General features: G+C 35.3%; 3 protein-coding genes across 4 annotated transcripts in view; 1 reads left to right on the forward strand and 2 right to left on the reverse strand.

Annotated features, from left to right (window-relative positions):
• LOC126705563 (pentatricopeptide repeat-containing protein At2g17210-like) overlaps positions 1-22941 on the reverse strand; it is a 71150-nt gene that overhangs the window by 15678 nt on the left and 32531 nt on the right. The window lies entirely within an intron of this gene.
• LOC126705569 (disease resistance protein RPV1-like) lies at positions 2015-5383 on the forward strand. The gene is made up of 2 exons (XM_050404630.1): positions 2015-2658; positions 4453-5383. The coding sequence occupies exons 1-2, from the start codon at positions 2255-2257 to the stop codon at positions 4676-4678; spliced, it is 630 nt and encodes a 209-aa protein (XP_050260587.1). The 5' UTR covers positions 2015-2254; the 3' UTR covers positions 4679-5383.
• LOC126705568 (disease resistance protein RPV1-like) lies at positions 19099-22876 on the reverse strand. 2 transcript variants are annotated; one of them, XR_007648315.1, is made up of 3 exons: positions 22228-22876; positions 19668-20028; positions 19099-19326 (listed from the first exon to the last, which is right to left on the reverse strand). XR_007648315.1 is itself a non-coding variant. In XM_050404629.1 (2 exons), exons 1-2 carry the CDS (start codon positions 22701-22703, stop codon positions 19803-19805), a joined length of 702 nt encoding a protein of 233 aa, XP_050260586.1. In that variant the 5' UTR covers positions 22704-22876; the 3' UTR covers positions 19099-19802. The 2 variants fall into 2 exon arrangements, 1 of the variants encoding a protein (XP_050260586.1); XM_050404629.1 differs by having other exon boundaries at positions 19099-20028.

Here is a 22941-nt window from a genome sequence, read left to right on the forward strand (position 1 = left end):
GGGGTGTAAGGGCATTTTTGAACAAAAAAATGAAGATCTCAAATGGAGGAAACTCCTTAAATAGTAATATAGAATAAGAATAATACAAATAATAAAACTAAGTTTGAGTTCATACACTTTGGACCTAGGCTACTAATGTTTGCCTCTCACGTGCTTCAATTTCATTTGCAAGCTTTGTCTCTTACACTAATTTGATTGGGTTTTGGTGGACGGACTTGAGTCATGACTGAAAAAATGGGAAAAACACTCAAAAAATTATTCCATTGAAGGCCATACCAATCAATTTGTGGAGAGAACAATTGAAAATTTATAAAGAAACAAAAATATGACAAGTGAGGAGGTTGGTATCTATTGATGATTGTCAAAATTCCATATAATAACAGCATGTGAAAAGTCTAGGTTAATTGAGACACACACAGTAGAATTGGAAATAGAGTACCACTTGAATTTAAAGAGTGACTCAATAAATATCAATAGGTAAATCAAAAAATAAAAAAGAAAGAAGTAAAGAAAATAAATTATGTCATGGCGCTGATGTGGCTATACAAGAGCGTAGCAACAATAAATGCTACGCTAATGTGGCTAAACGAAGCATTACAATAATAAATACTACGCTTGAATTTAAGCATTAGTATGACAAATTCCGACCGTACCAGTGCTTAGGCCGGAAACAGAAACATGGTTGTTTCATTTCGCTCCAAATACCGAGACGTACTGGTCATTCCAGAAAAAATATTGAATATCGGTCGAAAAATAAAAATCGGCCTGTAAAGTCTACGAAAAAAAAAAAAAAAAAAAAAACCAAACCTTGCACATCTACTTTTTTGGCAGCGACGCCACTTCGCGGATCATTCTTCATCTCCTCTGTCTTTATTTTTTCTTCTACTTCATCTTTCGTCCAAACTTGCTCCACTTCTGTTTTTCTTCTTAGGTTGGGTTTAGGTACTGCGTTTTGCATTGACGTCTCCAGGCAAAACGCGTTTCAGTTTTTTTTTTTTTAAACCAACACCTATTGCACTATTCATGAAACATGAATAGTACATTTTGGCTTATAAACAGTAATTTTTTTTGTGAATGGTAATTTTTATTATTATTTTCAGTTTTTAGTAAAATAAATAGAGATTGTGTTAACGGGCAAAGTAAGGTACCCTGTAACAACACATTTTTGGATAATTTTTTGGATAACTTTTTCAGCTTTCGACAATTTTTCAGATTTTGGTAATTTTTCTTTATTTCTTTTGTCAATTTTTCTAACAACTTTTTTCTTTTTTTTAAATGAAACACAAAGAAGGAAACGTTAAGTGTGAAAGTGTGCCCTCACACTACCCACGTGAACTTGGACAATTTAAATTTCAAATAGATTTTTATATTTTTTTAATATTAAAAGGACACAAGTTTAAAAGGCATTTGACAATTCAAACTTGTACCTTTTTTTTATTTTAATGGAAAAGGAAACTTTATTGAACAGTAAAAAAAAAAAAAAAAAACAATCAAAGCCTAAAAGAACCAAACAAATTATAAGCTAGAGACTACTTAGTTAGGGAATGAGTTAAGTGATCTGTCATTACTTTTGTTAAGGATACAAGTGATCTACCATCTATAACTACTAACTTGTGTTATTACTATTACTAATATAACTATCACAATGTAATCTATTAAATATTATCTAAGTATTTTTTTATTTATTATTAATGAGCTGTCACTTTTTTTTAATGAAAAAATTAAGTTTATTTACGATAGGAGTACTATTTAAAGTTATTTGAAAAATGGAAGAAAGAGAGTTATGTGACATGTAAATTATCCTTTTAAATATTTGTAACAAATTATATAGATTTTGAATAATGAAGATATATATATATATATAAATACAACATTATTTCACTTACGATTAAAAAAAAAAAAAAAAAGCTTTTTCCTTCTTTTGTGAAAGTAGGACCCAACTCTTCCGGTTTTCACGCCATATGCTAGCTATTCACGCTACTTTGGAAAACTTGCAAAAGACAGAAAAAAGAGGAAGAGAAAGAACTTGGAAGAGAAAAAAGAAGAAGAGAGAAATCCTCCCATCAAAAAAAAAAAAAAAAAAAAAAAAAGACAACCAGTTTTTGCTGCTTTGCTGTTTGAGTGAAAAAGCTAAAATCCAGAGAGAGGAGAAGAAGAGAAATCCTAAAGAAACAACTAGTTCTTTCTTGTTTGCCCTCGAGTTTAGGCCAGCGCACGGGTTTTTACCTCCATTAGGTCTTTGTCTTTTGCAATCATGAGTCCTTCCTTTGCTCCATCCTCATCGACCTCAGAATTGAGTTATGAGTATGAGGTCTTCGTTAGTTTTTGGGGGGAAGATACCCACACAACCTTTGCCTGCCATCTCTTTGCCGCTTTAGATCGTAAAAAGATTTGTGCGTGTAGTAGAGGGGAATTTAATCGGACCGAACTGATGAAGGCAATTGAGACATCAAGGATGGCAGTTGTGGTGTTCTCGAAAAGCTATGCTACTTCAGATCGGTGCCGAGATGAGCTGGCGAAAATCATGGAATGCAATAGGGTGCTAAATCAAAGGGTGCTTCCTATTTTCTATGACGTGTCTCCATCAGAGGTGCGAGAACAAAAGGGAAATTTTGAAGAGGCTGCAAACTTGGCAGGCTTTCATTTGAAACCAAATCGGTAATATAATATGTACATATATGATTTTTTTTTTTATATAATATATATCTATAGTCTATGATATATAAAAACTAAATTTATTTGATTTTTGTTTGTCATAATAATATTGTGTTATATATGCTTTTAAGACTTCACAATTTATACTTGTATAATGTTGAACTCTTTCGTGACAAATTTATGATAAATGTCTATTAATAAGCTTCGAAAAGAATTATAATAAATGTCTATTAATAACTACAATAATTATTAAATTTCATATTTAGACAAAAATAAAATAAAATATTCTAAAAATTATATTATGTTAAATTTTCTTGTGAATTGCATGGATTCCTAATTAGTAATATATTTCATAACAAATACCTATTAATAACTATCATTTTTCATATTTAGACATGATTACTTACTAGTTTTGTTATAAAGATATTGGCAGCAAGGTAGTGATGGATGATTTTGAGCAAGAATGGTCTCTTGTTGTAGCAGAAGATGGACAGATTGCAAAGAGAAGAGCGGCGTTACGTGAAGGCTCATAAAAATATTGGAGATTTATGTGTGATGGTTGGTTAATTTCTAGTCCTATAGGCATCCTTGAATTGCCTAAAGCTGGAATAGCCTTGGGCTTAGGACCCACGTACAGTTCACGAGCTCACAAGGATATATAATAGTGAGAAACAAAGATCCCTTGATTGTGTTCTTGATGATGAGGAGGTCAAACGACTTATGTTGAAAGAGTTCAGTGTAGGGTGCAATATGCAAACATGTTTGTGGTTCCATGTAGAAACAGAGGTGGTAGCTTGGCTCCTTTTCTGGAAAAATGAATTCAATCTCTCGATAAGAAGCATTACTCAGAATCACATGGACATAGTGGTAAACTCGGGAGTTGATAACGCTTAGCGTTCCACTAGATTTTATGGAGTCCCTAAAACTACCAGCTAAGAAAATCCTAGGCGTTGCTCTTAACCTCGGCCAACAATAAATCCCTCATGGGTTTGAATCGGAGATTTTAACGAAATTACAATGGTAGGGGGACAAGCAAGGGTGGATATGGATTGATTGGAAAGATTACTAGAATAGTTTCCAGACATTCTAGAGTGGTGTGGATTCAGAGACTTAGGTATTGTAGGGCTGCCTTTTATCTGATGTAACAATAGATTGGATGATCATAGAGTATGGGTCTGTTTGGATAGAGGGGTTGCGATTGGGGACGGGGTGCTCTGGTTTCTATCGGTACAAGTTCACCACTTAGATAACACGTACTGCTTCTAATCACAAATTGTTGTGAATGTGTTTGGATGATGAGAATGCTCGGTTCTATAGTAGTTGATTTCCTTTTCAATTCAAAGCCAATATTTTTTAGTTTTATGTTTTTACTATTTATACTGTAAGCATCCATATTTTCATACTGATATTATAATCTTGAAAATTTTTTTTTTTTTTAATTTCTAATTTATCAAGATTTTTCTATAATTTGATATTATCAAATTTTAAAACAAACATATTACCTTTGTATGTATATTAAATATATTGAATATTTAATTAATTGGGTTTTCATAATATATTAAGAAATTGTAAAACTATAATCAAATCATTTTTTTTTTTTAAATAGTTATTATCTATAGCTGTTACTTTGAATTAGTTCGTTCATTGCCATGGAAATACTGTTAATCAATTAAATTTCAATGAATAACCAATAAGATTTTTGCATTTCATGGCTCATTTCCTCTTATTGTATGATCTGTTGGTTCACTAACTAGTATTCTTTAAAAAATATAACTGTGGTTACACTTCCAATTGCAGGCCAGAGTCAGAGTTTATAGAGGAAATTGTTGAGAACATTTTGAAAAAACTAAATGAGGAATCATCTACTGCTCCATCCCTTCGTCAGAATGATGCTCCCATTCCGCACAATGATGCTTCATCTGGTCAAAATACCACTATTAATGCTATTGCTGACTGGACTCCTTTTTTTTTTTTTTTAAATTTTTTTTCGTGGGTACGCGGTTGTTTACTTCGTGTGCCGTAAGACTTTTTTTCCCGTGCAAAGAATTATTCAATTCCCTGTCAGGTTGGTAGGAGTCAGTGGTCCCGTTTTCAAGCTGAGTTGTTGGTCTTCAACTGGTACAAACAAGTCGAATCGTCCCTTCACCGCTATTTCCAAGTAAGGATTGCAAGTGCAAATCTTCGCTGGCTTTCATTATCTTTCTTTTTGTCTTTCCGTGGGTCCAACGTTGTAATCTTCTCTTATCTTTTTTTCTTCTTCTGTTTTTAGTCTTTTCCATTCCGCGTTTATCGCCATTGCTCACTGTCATCTTCTTTTTGCTAAATCTTGATTTTCGTTCTATTTACCAAATTTCTCCTTCTTTTCCTTCGCTTCCTGAAACATTCTCTGTCTGCATTACTCTGTTTTTTCATCTGTCCTTTTGTGTCACCTTGATCCGTGTTTACATTAACCGGGTTTTTTTTTTTTTTTTTTTGGCTATTGCTATTGTTCCTAATTCAGAGGGGGCCAGTGCAACAGCAAATAGCGATTCTCTCTTTGATTAGCTCAAGAAAGATAGGTTCATGGAAAAGGCGAGCAGGGGATCACAATTGGTTAGCCTGATATTTGTTAAAAGAACTTGTAATTCTTGAGTATGATTGCATAATTGGTGTTTGGTTAGAGAGGAATTGTCCTCTTAATTGGTATCTTTAGTAGATGTTTAAAAAAATAGCTCATTTGCTGGAGTGAGTGCTTGGTATTCTAATTAATCATTTAAACAAAGTTAAAACCAGCTCTCTCTACAAAATTAGCAAGTTGGGCATCTATTGCAGCAAGAAGGAGATCTGGATTATTCAACTTAATTTTGTTGTCAACAAAAATATTGAATAAATTAAAGGGAAAAAAACAGTAGTAGCTAGGTCATATTCTGTGTTCACAATAATAAATATTATCATTTCAATATTTGAAATCTAGGATTCAACTTGTAGGTGAAATTTGTTTTCATATGTGGGATGGTATATTCACAAACAAGCCTGAAAATCCCATTTTTAAAGAACTTGGTCTGAGCCTAGCTACAAATTTGTTGGAACTTAGCTAAATCCTATTGCCTGTTGCCGGTAATTAATCCTATAAATTTGTAACCGGTAAGACTATTGTTAGTGACTTACCATGCAACGCACATAAGTCATCTCTAAATCGGGGAAAAGGGGTATGAGAAAGAAGAAGAAAGTTACCTGTTATCTTCGTAACCTATAAATCTAATGGATCTCCAAAAACTAGAGGGGTGACCTAAAAATAATTATTAAAAAAAAAAAAAAAAAAAAAAAAAAACCTAAGGGCAACAATAGAAAGTTAGGATTAAAAAAAAAAAAAAAAAAAAAAATCAAACTACAAACCAAATTGCTTTTAAGTTTTTAGACTCAAAGTTGAGCTCAAACTAACTTACAATCCCAATTTTCAAAACTAGATCCAATCAATGAATCATTCTATATATATTTAAAATTGAAGCGTGTTGCTACGCTTCTGTTAAGTCACATAAACGTCATGTCATCATTTATTTTCTTTCTTTCTTTTTTATTTTTTGATTTACCTATTGATATTTATTGAGCCTCTCCTTAAATTCAGGTGTTACTCTATCTCCAATTCTATCGTGGGTTTCTCAATTAACCTAGACTTTTCACATGCTGCTATTAATGGAATTCTGACAGTCATCAATATATAACAACCTCCTCACTTGTCATATTTTTTTTTCTTTATAAAAATTCAATTGTTCTCTCCACAAATTGATTGGTATGGCCTTCAATGGGATAATTTCTTGAGTGTTTTCCCATTTTTTCAGTCATGACTCAAGTCTGTCTGCCAAAACCCAATCAAATTAGTGCAAGAGACAAAGCTTGCAGACGAAACTGAAGCACGTGAAAGGCAAACATTAGTAGCCTAGGTCCAAGGTGTATGAATTCAAATTGAGTTTTGTTATTTGTATTATTCTTATTCTATACTACCATTTAAGGGACATGCCCTGTTTAGGATCCTCATTTTTTTTTGTTCAAAAATGCTCCTACACCCCTATGTTTAAATACAAACAAAATAGGTATTAAAAATTAGAGATATGGGTCCTAAAAAAGCAATAAAAATTATAAATATTCATAAGAATGCCATAAAATTCAAGTTACAATAATATAGACATTATACTTATATTTAGATTAATGTAACATTAATTTCACATGTGTTTCATGGAATGGTGATGTACATTTTTTTTAATATTCTTGAATATGTTCAAATTAGTCGACCGATTATGGAATATTTTTTAAAAATCCTTTTAATAACATATTCTCCATTTATATAAAACAATATTATAATTATATAATTTAAATCTATTTATTAAATTACGTTAATGTATACACGCACACAAACACACGTTATTACTATATATTGTTATTGAATACAAAATACATTATATGTTCTATTACATAAAACTTACAAAAATAGAAATTATTTTTAAATAACACATGCACTATTTAATTTACAGATTTACATTATATTTTTATATAAAATAATTATATTACATTTTTCCACACGCATCACATGAGTTTGCAACTAGTATTTACTATTTCTAAAAAAATAATTAAAAAAAAAACCTCCATACTCTATAAAAGTTACTTAAACTACAAATTGAAATCCAAAATTTTCTCTTAAACGCATCTATCCAAATGAATCATAAAAGAACTAAGAGCGAGTTTAATAACATTATTTTTAGTTCCAACAAACATGTCTATTGATAAAAGTGAACTTGGAAAAATGAGGAAGAGAGGATGCATCTATTGATCCTTATTCTTATAAGTTTAACCACATTGCTCCTCAACTCTTGGCTCTTCTCATTGTATATAAACAACTTGTTAAGTGCGAGCTTAATAACATTATTTTTAGTTCCAACAAACATGTCTATTGATAAAAGTGAACTTGGAAAAATGAGGAAGAGAGGATGCATCTATTGATCCTTATTCTTTTAAGTTTAACTACATTGCTCCTCAACTCTTCGTTCTTCACATTGTATATAAACAACTTGTGGCAGTGTACCGAGGACGGACCCGGGGGGGCCCGGCTGGCCCTCCCTAGTTCCAATTTTTTTTTAGTAATTCTCTATTTTATTTTTGCATTCCGCCCCTTCTCTCCAATCAGTCTAGTTAGCCTAACTCAAATAGCAACTCTCCAACCCAAAAACTTAACAAAAACAATAAAAATATTCACAATGATGATTGTATTTTAGCAAAAAAACTATTTTACCACCAAAGAACAAAAAAATCATGTATTATTTGCAACTACAGTAAATTGGTATAAATACCAGTTGTTAGGGTACTTTTTTTTTACACCTAATTTTATTTGAGTACCACCTATTTATTTTCAAACACCACTAATAAGTTATTGGGTTTTCCGAAATATTTTTTGCTCTATTATTACGTTAATCACAAATGTTTTATGTCTCATTATCTAAATTGGGTTATGATAGAAGATATCACGAAAAAAGCCCAAAAACTCATATTTTATCCAATTTTATTATCATTATTGTAAGCTCCAAAGACAAGCTTGATGGGCCAAACCACTACTTGGGCTCACAATCTATTTATTTGGTGGGTCTGAGTATCCTACCTTGGGTTGTCCTAAGTTAAGGGACCCAATGTAAACACTTTTCTCCCTTTTTCCCAACATTAACTCCTCTCTCTTTTTCTCTCTTTCTTACTCTTTTCTTACCCTCAGGATTGCCTCTTCATCTATCCATTCATTTCTCCTATTTATAGCCTTCGTTAATGGGATGATCATCGTAATCTCCTCCCTTAGTGCAAAGAAGGGTCCAATGTTAATGGGCTTAAGAGGGTTTTTAGGTATGAGTGGCCTTGGAAGTGGTTCCCACTCCAGTTAATATGTTCAGTAGCGGAGTTTCCTTAGATTCTGTCGGGCACGTAAACGGTGATGTGTCCAGGCGACGTGACCGAGCAACTGCATAAATACCGGGAACGGTTTCCCGAGTATCCTGTGAGCAGGGCGTATGCGATCCGCTTTCTAAGTGCCCTGACAATACTCAGTTCACGTTGGTGGCTATTCGTGGGTCTGGGCTGGGGCTATTGTCGATGTGTAGATTAGATCCTTGGCCCATATCTTTGATTCATGGTCCAAGGCCCAATATGAGTTTGGGTGTTTAGGTGTCGTACAATAGCCCCCCCTTGATTCACGAATCAAGGAGTCAGAGAGGTAGTGTTTTACCCAAGAAGCCTAACGGACGTGCTTGGGGTTTACAGCGGTCCATAAATGCGCTTCTCAAAAGACGCGATGCTTCAGATCCTGTGGCTCTGCAGTCATTATTGCCTGACGGTTCACAAACCGAGGCACACGTGTGGACTGCTCTGGGCATTTCTAAGGTCACCCCATTTTCTACTTCATCATTGCTAATTAATGTCACTCATTGCACACCAACTGATGCTTTCCCTAGCCCTTATTAATAACCCATCCTAATTCAGTTTCCCACTTTTCACTTTCTTGTCACTTCGAAATTTCTCTCTACCGAGCATTCCCCTGTGCTCCAGTCCACAAACCCAGGATCCTCCTCTCCCTTGGAGCCAGAAGTAAGTTTTCTTCCCCCTTTCCTTTATTTTCGTTTCCTTCCCTAGAGTCCCCTTTTAAATTTCTAGTCGTAGAATGGGTTTTGCTCACCTTTTAAACGCTGGAGCTCCCCTAGCCGCTTTTAGGCGAGCCTTTAGCATCCCTGATGATGTGGAGTTGGCTTATTGTGACGAAAGTGACATAGCTCTCCATAGAGGGGTAGGCACTGCCTTTTTCCCACTGATGTCCGTCTTAGAAGGCGGGGTTAGGTTTCCCATAGACCCCCTCCTACTTAACACCCTTAGATACTACGGGTTGAATGCCGACTAACTTCCCCCCCACTTTTTCCGAGTAGTGAGTTGTGTAGCCAAGCTGAACCAAGCGTTCGACTTGCAGTTAGACCACCACGACATAAACCACATATACAGCCTCTGTGGAAAGAAAAAGTCAAACTATTACTTAAAGACTAGAGACAACAGGGTACAACTGATTTCTTGTCCGCCGAGGAATTTGTCCGGGTGTGCGGCAATTGGTTTGTCCGTGACATCCCTCCCCCTTTGTCACGACGTGAAGTTGGTTCGTCCTAACCTTTAATTTCTCATGTTTCCCAAAATTGTAAATACATTATTTACTCTAACTTTGGTTTGTTTTCTTCTTTTTGCTGCAGATGATTCAGTGTTCACTCAAGAAGTCAGAACAGTCCATGTCCGAGACCTAAATTTCTTGTTAAGGTCTGAAATCTTCGTTCACCGGGACGGGCAACTTCAAGCTTCCCACCTCATTCTCGGTGTAGACCCGGTATACTCCACTTGGCAACCTTTCAATCAAGCCCTCCTTGTAGACAGTCCACTCCTCTCTTACATAGACATTCGGTATGCGAACTTCCTCCCCCCCCCCCCCCCCCCCAGCATCACTGTAGGAGAAGCCCGTGACCTCGGCCCACGGTATACTTGTTCGAACGAACTTGCGCCCGTGAGGGACGAATCGGCCGAAGTAGCGTCCAGGCATCCTCGGGAACTAGGTCACGAGGCCGTTCAGCGCGAAGCCATACAAGCCGAACCTGCGAATTCGGTTCAAGTAGCCGCGCAAGAAGCCGTGGAGCCCAGTAACTCTTCCAGAATCCACTCCGCTCCTTAAGAAATGGTGAGCAGAAGGACTTTGACTGTCAGCCATTTCATCCCTGGTGCTAGCCAATCCGTTCAGCAGCAGTAGCCTGCACCTCAAGGGCACGTCCCGGCTCCTCCCATTCATCCTCCACCTCCCTCTGCTCCCGGGCGGTAATGTAAGAGGCAAAGGCTTGCCGATCAGTCCTCCACCAGCCCAAGAGAGGGCCAAGTCCAATCTCCACTTCAACCTTCCCGGGGTGTCACCATCCGAGAGCCGCAGGCCCAGGTCAGGACAAATGTGGCCTCATCCTCCAGACCGACGCCTTTGTGGCATCCATCGTATGAGCTGGACGGCACGCACCTTCCGGCTGAAGCGAGCGTTCAGGGCTGGGAGAAGGGTGAAGGGGGTCGGGTGACCCAAAGCTTGGCTCACGGCCTTCTCTTGCCCGCGAACGTAAGCACATTTACAGATGCAACCGATGAATCCATGGGGAGAAGGCTCCAATGGCACACCATCGCGGTTAGTCCTCTTCTTTCTCATTATTATCATTTTCCTCTCGCACAGGTCCTTATATTTATTTATTTTTTATTTTTGTATTCAGTGTAACTTTGAATTGCCGTGCATTAATAACATTGTTTTTAACAGGCTGCCCAGCTAGCCCATATATTAAATGAAAGGGTGAAGGATCTTTCTGAGGAGGTTGGTCGGGAGAGGGCCAATAAGGAAAAGGCTGTGGAAGCGGCAAAGGAGAAAATGAAAATTGCCAAATCTGCCGAGAAGAGGGCTACTGTTGCAGAGAAATCCCGGGTTTCGGCAGAGAAAAAATCGGCGGAACTGGCAGTGCAGCAGAATGAGATAGAGACGAAGTTAGCCGAAGCAGCAAGCCTAAACTTCGCTCTATCTGAAGAGGTTGCTGATCTGCGGGCGGCCCTTGAAGCATGCGAGAATAAGTGGTACAACGAGGGGTTTGCCGATGCCGAGAAGAGCGTGGAGCTGGTGGTCACACAAGCTCGCGCTAACCACTACAAATTTACACATGCTAAATCCTTTTTTTTTTTTTCCTCACAACTCTCTACATTGCATTTTTCTTCTTTTAATTACCGACTTTTCTCTGCACTAATTTCTAACGTGGTCAAAAAAAAAAAAAAAAAAAAAAAAAAAAACACAACAACCATGTATTTGTTTTTTAGAAGCATTTAATGTAGGGCGACTTTTTTAGTGAATTGCATAAAAGCCAAAGCATTGCAGTTTGGTGTTAGTTGAATTCAGGTGAGAGAAGAAGTTAAAACTTGCATGCAATCATGCACAACTCTTTAGTAGGGGAAGCCTCTCTAAAAATTTCTGTCATTGACTACACTTTGCAGAAATTCAATCTCTAGTTGCTTTCTTTAAGCTTCCACAAGCTCTCTTGAGCTTACTCACAACATTTCTCAGCCTATAGTCACCATAACACCAACATTCACTACCTTGCTTACACCTTTCTACTCCATAAAAGTCCCATAACTGACCAGGACAACCACTCACTCTGAAACTCTTGGTTTGTTTTTCTACTTTGCTCATGGTTTAGCTTTCCATAAGCTCACCACTCATCATCTTCAGCCTACACTCATCAAATCCTAGATATTCTTCTCACCCCTCTACATAACCACAGCTCAAAAATGTCCTCCAACTAGGCACAAACAGCCCATTACTCACAAAAAGCTTCAATATCAGTGTTAATCCCATCTCACTCAATCAAAATAGCCCACATTCACCTCATTCATGCCTTATAATTATACACTCACCAAAATCGTAGTTTAATACTTGCTGCACTGAGCTGGGGATCTTTCTCTCCCTTCATTCCATCCTATTTTTCCTTTTTTATTTGTAACTATAGAGCCTTTAATCATTGTTTATTATTATTATTATGAAGAATATAATGTATTTGTAACAATTGAATTTTTCCTTCACATTGATGTGATGATGGCTGAAAGTACTATAAATTCCCCTAACCAAGACACACAAGGACCCCTAGGAGTGAACACTTTCCTAAATTTATTTAATCATTGACTGCTGAACTCTAAGTATAATTTCACCCCTACTGCTGGAGATAATACCATACCGCTAAAGGACTAATTTGAACTATGATGCTGTAAAAAGACTAAAAATATAACAAACTAACAATATTAACGTGTTTATTGGGCTTTATTGTTGTCTTATTGTTAGGATGCAGCCTCTATCTCTTGCTTTGGTGGACTTACACCACACTGATAGCCTTTGGGCTTTATTCAAGGGCCCATTGTCGAGTTTCGGTTTGGTTACCCCATATCCTATTTGGGAACATCAAAATTTTCCCCTCAACAGGTAGCCAAGCCAAAACTTGATGATGGGCCCTTGAAATAAAGCCCAAAGGCTTTCGGTGTTGTGTAAGTCCGCCCAAGCAAGAGATAGAGGCTGCACCCTAACAAGAAGACAACAATAAAGTACAATAAACACATTACTGTTGTTAGTTTGTTATATTATTAGTCATTTTACAGCATCATAGTTCAAATCAGTCTTCTAGTGGTACGGTATTATCTCCAGCGATAGGGTAATTCCAAATTAATAAGTGTGTTTACATGGTAAAAATCATTTGTTTTCCTTATTATTATTAAGTCAACACAAGAGAAAACTTCCATAATATCCAGAACATTATGACCTTCATCATAATAATAATAAACAATGATTAAAGGCTCAATAGTTACACATAAAAGAGAAAAAATAGGATGGAATGAAGGGAGAGAGAGATCCCAGCTCAGTGCAGCAAGTATTTAACTAAGATTTTGGTGAGTGTGTGCGCATAAGGCATGAATGGTAATGTGGGCTATTTTGAGTGAGTGGAATAGGATTAACATTGAGGTTAAGGCTTTTTATGAGTGGTGGTCTGTTTATGACTAGCTGAGAGATATTTATGGGCTGTGATTGTGTGAAAGGGGGAAAAGAGTATCTGAGATTAAATGAGTGTAGGCTAAAGATGATGAGTGGTGAGCTTGAGGAAAGCTAAACCACGAGCCAAGTAGTAAACAAACCAAGAGTTTAAGAGAGGGTAGTTATCTACCAGTAGGCTAGAGTGTTCATCTTTTTATAATGGTACTTTAGAGAAGCATTAATTAACAAGAATCCAAAAACGTAGGACTACTCAGAGGTAGTGAATCAAGATTAATCTTCTTGGGATTCTGGGTCAGAAGTAGGAAATTTACTTTAGGGGCTGCCTTGCCTCTTTAGGTAATGATGGGATTTTAGTGTGCTTTGCATTAAATGCCAGGATTTCTGGAACTGAGCCTAATCAATGGGATTAAGGCTTGTATCAGGAACGAATCCTAATGCTGCAACTGAGATTTGGTCCCCCAAGAAGCAAGATTCAACACCCCAAGCCAGATATCAAACTCTAAGTCCACTTCAAAGGGTTCTGCTGGAGATTCCTTTATACCTTTCAAACCACATGTTCCTAAATTTTCCCCTTTAGGATTCATGAGCTTGGCACATGAATCATGTCTTGATCGTTTTTAACATTTATAGTATCAATTTGTTGAGGTTTGGATTACTTGGTTTCAGCTCTACTTCTGCTGGAGGTACAGTCTTGAGGAAGATGATGGAGTTCCATCATCCTTCAGATTTCAGCTGATATGACAGCCCTCGGGCACTATTCATGTCAGGTAGAGGGTGGCAAAAAACTGATGGGATAGCCCCTAGTTCATCCTTAAAGGCTTGGTTCTCTTGTGGGCGTCTTTGGTTGTTTTTTGGTTAGGGATGAACAAGGGCTGGTTGCCCACTTTCAAGCTTCTTGCTAGGGACCTTTTTGGGCTGGAACTTTGCTCCATTTCAGCACTTTTAGTTGGGCCACATGGCCCTTTCTTTGCTTGGGCTTGTTCCCTACTTCATGAGATTTTTGGGCCTACAAAATGGGCATTAAAGACATGCTTTTCCATAGGTTTTTTACTCCTCATGGGCTTTAGTTGTTAGTAGAAATAAAATGAATCCATGAGCTTTAATAAATATTTGTGATAGATTTTGGGTATTAACTCCCATGGGCTTTAAATAACAACTTATATAGTTTCTCATAATTTTTACTATGGATTACTTTGTAAATGATATTTTCTTTGGGACTTTTTTAAATAATGACCTCCAATATTGTTCTTGAGAATAATATTTACCATTAGTTTTAAATAAATATGGTAACAATCACTATAATAGAATAATGTGATGTTCTCATAAGTTTCTCTATAGATAATCATAATGGACATGTAAGATAAATAATTACCATTGGTTTTGGTAATGAATGTTGTGATGTAAGATAGATAGTGAACATGAGTTTATAATCTAAAATAAATAAATATCATGGGTCTAATAATCATAACTTTCTATGAGCTTTTATAAGATGATTGCCATGAGTTTTGAGAATAAATAGTTCATAAATTCCATGAGCTTGTAATATTACAGTAATATGTTTAAGAATCTAAAGTATTGTTCATTATTGGACTTTTAAGTGAAATAATTATGATATAGTATTTTGCCAAGTATTAATAACCTTGAGCTTTTGATAGAATAGTGCCAAGTAGTTAGTTTGAGCTTTTAATAGTGCCAACGTAAGTTGAATTTTTGATATTGCCATTGAGAATTGAGTTTTGATGTTACCAATGAGAATTGGACTTTGATATTGCTAATGAAAATTGGGCTTTGATGTTGCTAGTGAAAATTGGGCTTTAAATATTGATAGCGAGAATTGGGTTTTGATATTGCCAATGAGAATTGGGCTTTGATGTTGCCAATGAAAATTGAGATTTAAATATTACCCGCAAGAACTGGGTCTTGATATTGCCAATGAGAATTGGGCTTTGATATTGTTAATGTGAATTGGGTTTTGGATAAATAAATTGTCATGGGTTTTAACCATGGGCTTTGTTAAGTTTTGAGTTTTTAATGTTGGCAAACCATGACAAAACATGACAAAAACTAAGTCTCATTAGTTTAGAATGGTCTACATTGAAGCCCAAGACAAAAAAATCAAGTTTGGGATAAAAACAAATGAGTTACAAGTTGGTTGGTTCGATTGATCGAAAGATAGATTCGATTGATCCAAAATTTCAGCAAAATCAAACTAACGTAAAAAGGTCATAACTTATTCGTTTGAAGCCCAAATCGTGAGCCCTTTTTTCCAGTATTTAAAGAACATTATAAGCTAACCCTAGGTGAGGTTTTGAGAGTTTTTTAGAGAGATTAGAGTGCATCTTGTGCCTCTTTTGTGGATCTAGGATTTTGTACCCAAAAGCTCTCTTATGTCTTCTACCGGTGTTGATGATCTAAACCTTCAAGGGTGGTCTCGGAGTCACAAACAGGAGAGTTTGTGTTGTTAAACCTTTGAGTGGGATCTCAAAGTCACAAACGTGGGTGTTTGTGTTCTGCAAAGGCCAAAGAAAGAAGGAGTCCGTGGATTCGGAGCTTGCACGTTGTCGTGTCAGTAAGTTCTACTGGTGGGTAGCAATAAGAAGTCGAGCGTGGGGGCTTGTAAGTTTTATTGTATGAATTTCGATTCTTTCTAGTGGATTTGCTTTTTACCTTGAGGATAGCTAGGTTAAATTCTCCCCAGGTTTTTTACCGGTTTGGTTTTCCTAGGTTATCATATCGTTGTGTTATTTATTTTTCCGTTGCTTTGCATGATATGATTGTTTGATTGTGATAACCTAGATTTGGAATTTGGACTAAGTAACAACTTGGCTAATTACCTAGGTTAATCCAATTGTATTTTAAGGGGTCTAAAAACTAACAGGCTTTGATTATGGATTTGAATTCCATTGTTAAAAATGTTTTGTAATGGATTTGAATCATTCGCTATTCAAATATTGCTAAGCAAAAGTATTCTTGGGCATTAAATAGAATATGATGTGTTTATTGGGTTCATGGGGCCGGTTTTTGGGCTTAGTTAGATAATGATAATAAAATTGGATAAAATATGAGTTTTTGGGCTCTTTTTGTGATATCTTCTATCATAACCCAATTTAGATAATGAGATATGAAACATTTGTGATTAACTTAATAATAGAGCAAAAAATATTTCAGAAAACCCAATAATTTATTAGTGGTGCTTGAAAATAAATAGGTGGTACTCAAATAAAATTAGGTGTAAAAAAAAAAGTACCCTAACAACTGGTATTTATACCAATTTATTGTAGTTTCAAATAATACATGATTTTTTTGTTCTTTGGTGGTAAAATAGTTTTTTTGTTAAAATACAATCACCATTGTAAATATTTTTATTGTTTTTGTTAAGTTTTTGGGTTGGAGAGTTGCTATTTGAGTTAGGCTAACTAGACTGATTGGAGAGAAGGGGCGGAATGCAAAAATAAAATAGAGAATTACTAAAAAAAAAAATTGGAACTAGGGAGGGCCGGCCGGGCCCCCCGGGTCCGTCCTCGGTACACTGCCACAAGTTGTTTATATACAATGTGAAGAACGAAGAGTTGAGGAGCAATGTAGTTAAACTTAAAAGAATAAGGATCAATAGATGCATCCTCTCTTCCTCATTTTTCCAAGTTCACTTTTATCAATAGACATGTTTGTTGGAACTAAAAATAATGTTATTAAGCTCGCACTTAACAAGTTGTTTATATACAATGAGAAGAGCCAAGAGTTGAGGAGCAATGTGGTTAAACTTATAAGAATAAGGATCAATAGATGCATCCTCTCTTCCTCATTTTTCCAAGTTCACTTTTATCAATAGACATGTTTGTTGGAACTAAAAATAATGTTATTAAACTCGCTCTTAGTTCTTTTATGATTCATTTGGATAGATGCGTTTAAGAGAAAATTTTGGATTTCAATTTGTAGTTTAAGTAACTTTTATAGAGTATGGAGGTTTTTTTTTTAATTATTTTTTTAGAAATAGTAAATACTAGTTGCAAACTCATGTGATGCGTGTGGAAAAATGTAATATAATTATTTTATATAAAAATATAATGTAAATCTGTAAATTAAATAGTGCATGTGTTATTTAAAAATAATTTCTATTTTTGTAAGTTTTATGTAATAGAACATATAATGTATTTTGTATTCAATAACAATATATAGTAATAACGTGTGTTTGTGTGCGTGTATACATTAACGTAATTTAATAAATAGATTTAAATTATATAATTATAATATTGTTTTATATAAATGGAGAATATGTTATTAAAAGGATTTTTAAAAAATATTCCATAATCGGTCGACTAATTTGAACATATTCAAGAATATTAAAAAAAATGTACATCACCATTCCATGAAACACATGTGAAATTAATGTTACATTAATCTAAATATAAGTATAATGTCTATATTATTGTAACTTGAATTTTATGGCATTCTTATGAATATTTATAATTTTTATTGCTTTTTTAGGACCCATATCTCTAATTTTTAATACCTATTTTGTTTGTATTTAAACATAGGGGTGTAGGAGCATTTTTGAACAAAAAAAAAATGAGGATCCTAAACAGGGCATGTCCCTTAGATGGTAGTATAGAATAAGAATAATACAAATAACAAAACTCAATTTGAATTCATACACCTTGGACCTAGGCTACTAATGTTTGCCTTTCACGTGCTTCAGTTTCGTCTGCAAGCTTTGTCTCTTGCACTAATTTGATTGGGTTTTGGCAGACAGACTTGAGTCATGACTGAAAAAATGGGAAAACACTCAAGAAATTATCCCATTGAAGGCCATACCAATCAATTTGTGGAGAGAACAATTGAATTTTTATAAAGAAAAAAAAATATGACAAGTGAGGAGGTTGTTATATATTGATGACTGTCAGAATTCCATTAATAGCAGCATGTGAAAAGTCTAGGTTAATTGAGAAACCCACGATAGAATTGGAGATAGAGTAACACCTGAATTTAAGGAGAGGCTCAATAAATATCAATAGGTAAATCAAAAAATAAAAAAGAAAGAAAGAAAATAAATGATGACATGACGTTTATGTGACTTAACAGAAGCGTAGCAACACGCTTCAATTTTAAATATATATAGAATGATTCATTGATTGGATCTAGTTTTGAAAATTGGGATTGTAAGTTAGTTTGAGCTCAACTTTGAGTCTAAAAACTTAAAAGCAATTTGGTTTGTAGTTTGATTTTTTTTTTTTTTTTTTTTTTTTAATCCTAACTTTCTATTGTTGCCCTTAGGTTTTTTTTTTTTTTTTTTTTTTTTTTTTAATAATTATTTTTAGGTCACCCCTCTAGTTTTTGGAGATCCATTAGATTTATAGGTTACGAAGATAACAGGTAACTTTCTTCTTCTTTCTCATACCCCTTTTCCCCGATTTAGAGATGACTTATGTGCGTTGCATGGTAAGTCACTAACAATAGTCTTACCGGTTACAAATTTATAGGATTAATTACCGGCAACAGGCAATAGGATTTAGCTAAGTTCCAACAAATTTGTAGCTAGGCTCAGACCAAGTTCTTTAAAAATGGGATTTTCAGGCTTGTTTGTGAATATACCATCCCACATATGAAAACAAATTTCACCTACAAGTTGAATCCTAGATTTCAAATATTGAAATGATAATATTTATTATTGTGAACACAGAATATGACCTAGCTACTACTGTTTTTTTCCCTTTAATTTATTCAATATTTTTGTTGACAACAAAATTAAGTTGAATAATCCAGATCTCCTTCTTGCTGCAATAGATGCCCAACTTGCTAATTTTGTAGAGAGAGCTGGTTTTAACTTTGTTTAAATGATTAATTAGAATACCAAGCACTCACTCCAGCAAATGAGCTATTTTTTTAAACATCTACTAAAGATACCAATTAAGAGGACAATTCCTCTCTAACCAAACACCAATTATGCAATCATACTCAAGAATTACAAGTTCTTTTAACAAATATCAGGCTAACCAATTGTGATCCCCTGCTCGCCTTTTCCATGAACCTATCTTTCTTGAGCTAATCAAAGAGAGAATCGCTATTTGCTGTTGCACTGGCCCCCTCTGAATTAGGAACAATAGCAATAGCCAAAAAAAAAAAAAAAAAACCCGGTTAATGTAAACACGGATCAAGGTGACACAAAAGGACAGATGAAAAAACAGAGTAATGCAGACAGAGAATGTTTCAGGAAGCGAAGGAAAAGAAGGAGAAATTTGGTAAATAGAACGAAAATCAAGATTTAGCAAAAAGAAGATGACAGTGAGCAATGGCGATAAACGCGGAATGGAAAAGACTAAAAACAGAAGAAGAAAAAAAGATAAGAGAAGATTACAACGTTGGACCCACGGAAAGACAAAAAGAAAGATAATGAAAGCCAGCGAAGATTTGCACTTGCAATCCTTACTTGGAAATAGCGGTGAAGGGACGATTCGACTTGTTTGTACCAGTTGAAGACCAACAACTCAGCTTGAAAACGGGACCACTGACTCCTACCAACCTGACAGGGAATTGAATAATTCTTTGCACGGGAAAAAAAGTCTTACGGCACACGAAGTAAACAACCGCGTACCCACGAAAAAAAATTTAAAAAAAAAAAAAAAGGAGTCCAGTCAGCAATAGCATTAATAGTGGTATTTTGACCAGATGAAGCATCATTGTGCGGAATGGGAGCATCATTCTGACGAAGGGATGGAGCAGTAGATGATTCCTCATTTAGTTTTTTCAAAATGTTCTCAACAATTTCCTCTATAAACTCTGACTCTGGCCTGCAATTGGAAGTGTAACCACAGTTATATTTTTTAAAGAATACTAGTTAGTGAACCAACAGATCATACAATAAGAGGAAATGAGCCATGAAATGCAAAAATCTTATTGGTTATTCATTGAAATTTAATTGATTAACAGTATTTCCATGGCAATGAACGAACTAATTCAAAGTAACAGCTATAGATAATAACTATTTAAAAAAAAAAAATGATTTGATTATAGTTTTACAATTTCTTAATATATTATGAAAACCCAATTAATTAAATATTCAATATATTTAATATACATACAAAGGTAATATGTTTGTTTTAAAATTTGATAATATCAAATTATAGAAAAATCTTGATAAATTAGAAATTAAAAAAAAAAAAAATTTTCAAGATTATAATATCAGTATGAAAATATGGATGCTTACAGTATAAATAGTAAAAACATAAAACTAAAAAATATTGGCTTTGAATTGAAAAGGAAATCAACTACTATAGAACCGAGCATTCTCATCATCCAAACACATTCACAACAATTTGTGATTAGAAGCAGTACGTGTTATCTAAGTGGTGAACTTGTACCGATAGAAACCAGAGCACCCCGTCCCCAATCGCAACCCCTCTATCCAAACAGACCCATACTCTATGATCATCCAATCTATTGTTACATCAGATAAAAGGCAGCCCTACATACCTAAGTCTCTGAATCCACACCACTCTAGAATGTCTGGAAACTATTCTAGTAATCTTTCCAATCAATCCATATCCACCCTTGCTTGTCCCCCTACCATTGTAATTTCGTTAAAATCTCCGATTCAAACCCATGAGGGATTTATTGTTGGCCGAGGTTAAGAGCAACGCCTAGGATTTTCTTAGCTGGTAGTTTTAGGGACTCCATAAAATCTAGTGGAACGCTAAGCGTTATCAACTCCCGAGTTTACCACTATGTCCATGTGATTCTGAGTAATGCTTCTTATCGAGAGATTGAATTCATTTTTCCAGAAAAGGAGCCAAGCTACCACCTCTGTCTCTACATGGACATGTTTGCATATTGCACCCTACACTGAACTCTTTCAACATAAGTCGTTTGACCTCCTCACCATCAAGAACACACTCAAGGGATCTTTGTTTCTCACTATTATATATCCTTGTGAGCTCGTGAACTGTACGTGGGTCCTAAGCCCATGGCTATTCCAGCTTTAGGCAATTCAAGGATGCCTATAGGACTAGAAATTAACCAATCATCACACATAAATCTCCAATATTTTTATGAGCCTTCACGCAACGCCGCTCTTCTCTTTGCAATCTGTCCATCTTCTGCTACAACAAGAGACCATTCTTGCTCAAAATCATCCATCACTACCTTGCTGCCAATATCTTTATACCAACACACCACACCCCAACTTATACATAATTAGGCAAAGCCTTCTCCTTCCTACAATACCACATGAAGAGAAACAATTCCCACCCGAGCACCCACTAAGGAGGAACATTGGTTCTACAGAAGCCTATGGTTTGGTGCTAACAACACCTAATCTAGAGAGAAACTCATCCTGTGATGCCATTTTATCAATTTGGTAAGTTTCCTCAAAAAAGAAAAAAAAAAAATTGGTAATTAAAAAAAAAAAATATATATATATATATATATATATATATATATATAGAATGATAATCGTTAATAATGTATTTGTACTTAAAATTGTACAAAAGTAACAAAACTAGTAAGTAATCATGTCTAAATATGAAATACGATAGTTATTAATAGGTATTTGTTATGATTTTGTTTGTATATAAAACTATAAATTCTTGCATTGGGAATTTTTTATTATTATGTTTGTATATGAAACTAGGGGTATCCAACCCACCCGAAAAACCGACCAAACCCGAGCCAACCGCCGCTTGACCTGACTACTCCGGGGAGTTAGTTGCGGATCTCTTCCCCCAAAACCCAAAAAAACCCAAACCCAACGATTGAACAAGAGTTTTCTAGTGAGATTTGCCAATCTCTACCCATTTGTTTTTTTGTTCCATACTTTTACAAAAAGGAAATTTAGGAAAAAGTATTCTAATAGTATATTCAAGAGAGAAATTTGAAGTTCGAATGTCATAAAAATACCAAGCTACCAACTAGTTTATTTGGAACATAAACAAGAGTTTTTTTTTTTTTCTTAATTAAAAAAAAAAAAAATCAAATGTAGATATAATATTTACCGTTTTGGTTCCAAATGCAAGCCTTCCAAGTTTGCGGCCTCCGTCAGTGCAGCTCTCCAACCGTTCATCTTGTCTTCAGGGCCATTTCGGAGCTCGGCAAAATTCCCCTTCTGTTCTAGCACCTCTGGTTGAGACACATGGTAGAAAACAGGGAGAACCCTTTGATTGAATACCCTTTTGCATTCCATGATCTTCACCAACTCATCCAAGCACCAATCTGAAGTAGCATACTTTTTTGAGAACACTACAACTGCAATCCTTGATGTCTCAATTGCCTTGAACAACTCAGGCCCAATCTTTTCCCCTCTAGGAAGGTTTATGTCATCTTTATAGGCATGAATCGTTTTGCGGTCTAAAGCGGCAAAGAGATGGCTGGTAAATCCTGTGCGGTTATCTGCCCCGCGAAAACTAACGAAAACCTCATATTCATTTGTCAATTTTGGGGTTGATGAGGATGGAGCAAAGGAAGGAGCCATTGTTGCAACACACAAACCGAATTGAGGTAATACACTTGCGCCGGCCAAAACTCAAACAGCAAAGCAGCAAAAACCGGTTGTCTCTGTTTTTGGATTTCTCTCTTCTTCTTTCTTTTGGTTTCCACTTTCCAAGTTCTTTCTCTTCCTCTTTTTTCTGTCTTTTGCAAGTTTTCTAAAGTAGCGTGAATAGCTAGCATATGGCGTGAAGACCGGAAGAGTTAGGTCCTACTTTCACAAA

Source organism: Quercus robur, chromosome 11 (assembly GCF_932294415.1).
Source record: "Quercus robur chromosome 11, dhQueRobu3.1, whole genome shotgun sequence".
NCBI classification, from domain to species: Eukaryota; Viridiplantae; Streptophyta; class Magnoliopsida; order Fagales; family Fagaceae; genus Quercus; species Quercus robur.

Coding starts and splice junctions, on each gene's coding strand:
- LOC126705569 (XM_050404630.1), top strand. CDS start 2,255: ATGAGTCCTTCCTTTGCTCCATCCTCATCGACCTCAGAATTGAGTTAT. Junction 2,659..4,452: donor TTTCATTTGAAACCAAATCG/GTAATATAATAT, acceptor TTCCAATTGCAG/GCCAGAGTCAGAGTTTATAG.
- LOC126705568 (XM_050404629.1), bottom strand. CDS start 22,703: ATGGCTCCTTCCTTTGCTCCATCCTCATCAACCCCAAAATTGACAAAT. Junction 20,029..22,227: donor TTGCATTTGGAACCAAAACG/GTAAATATTATA, acceptor TTCCAATTGCAG/GCCAGAGTCAGAGTTTATAG.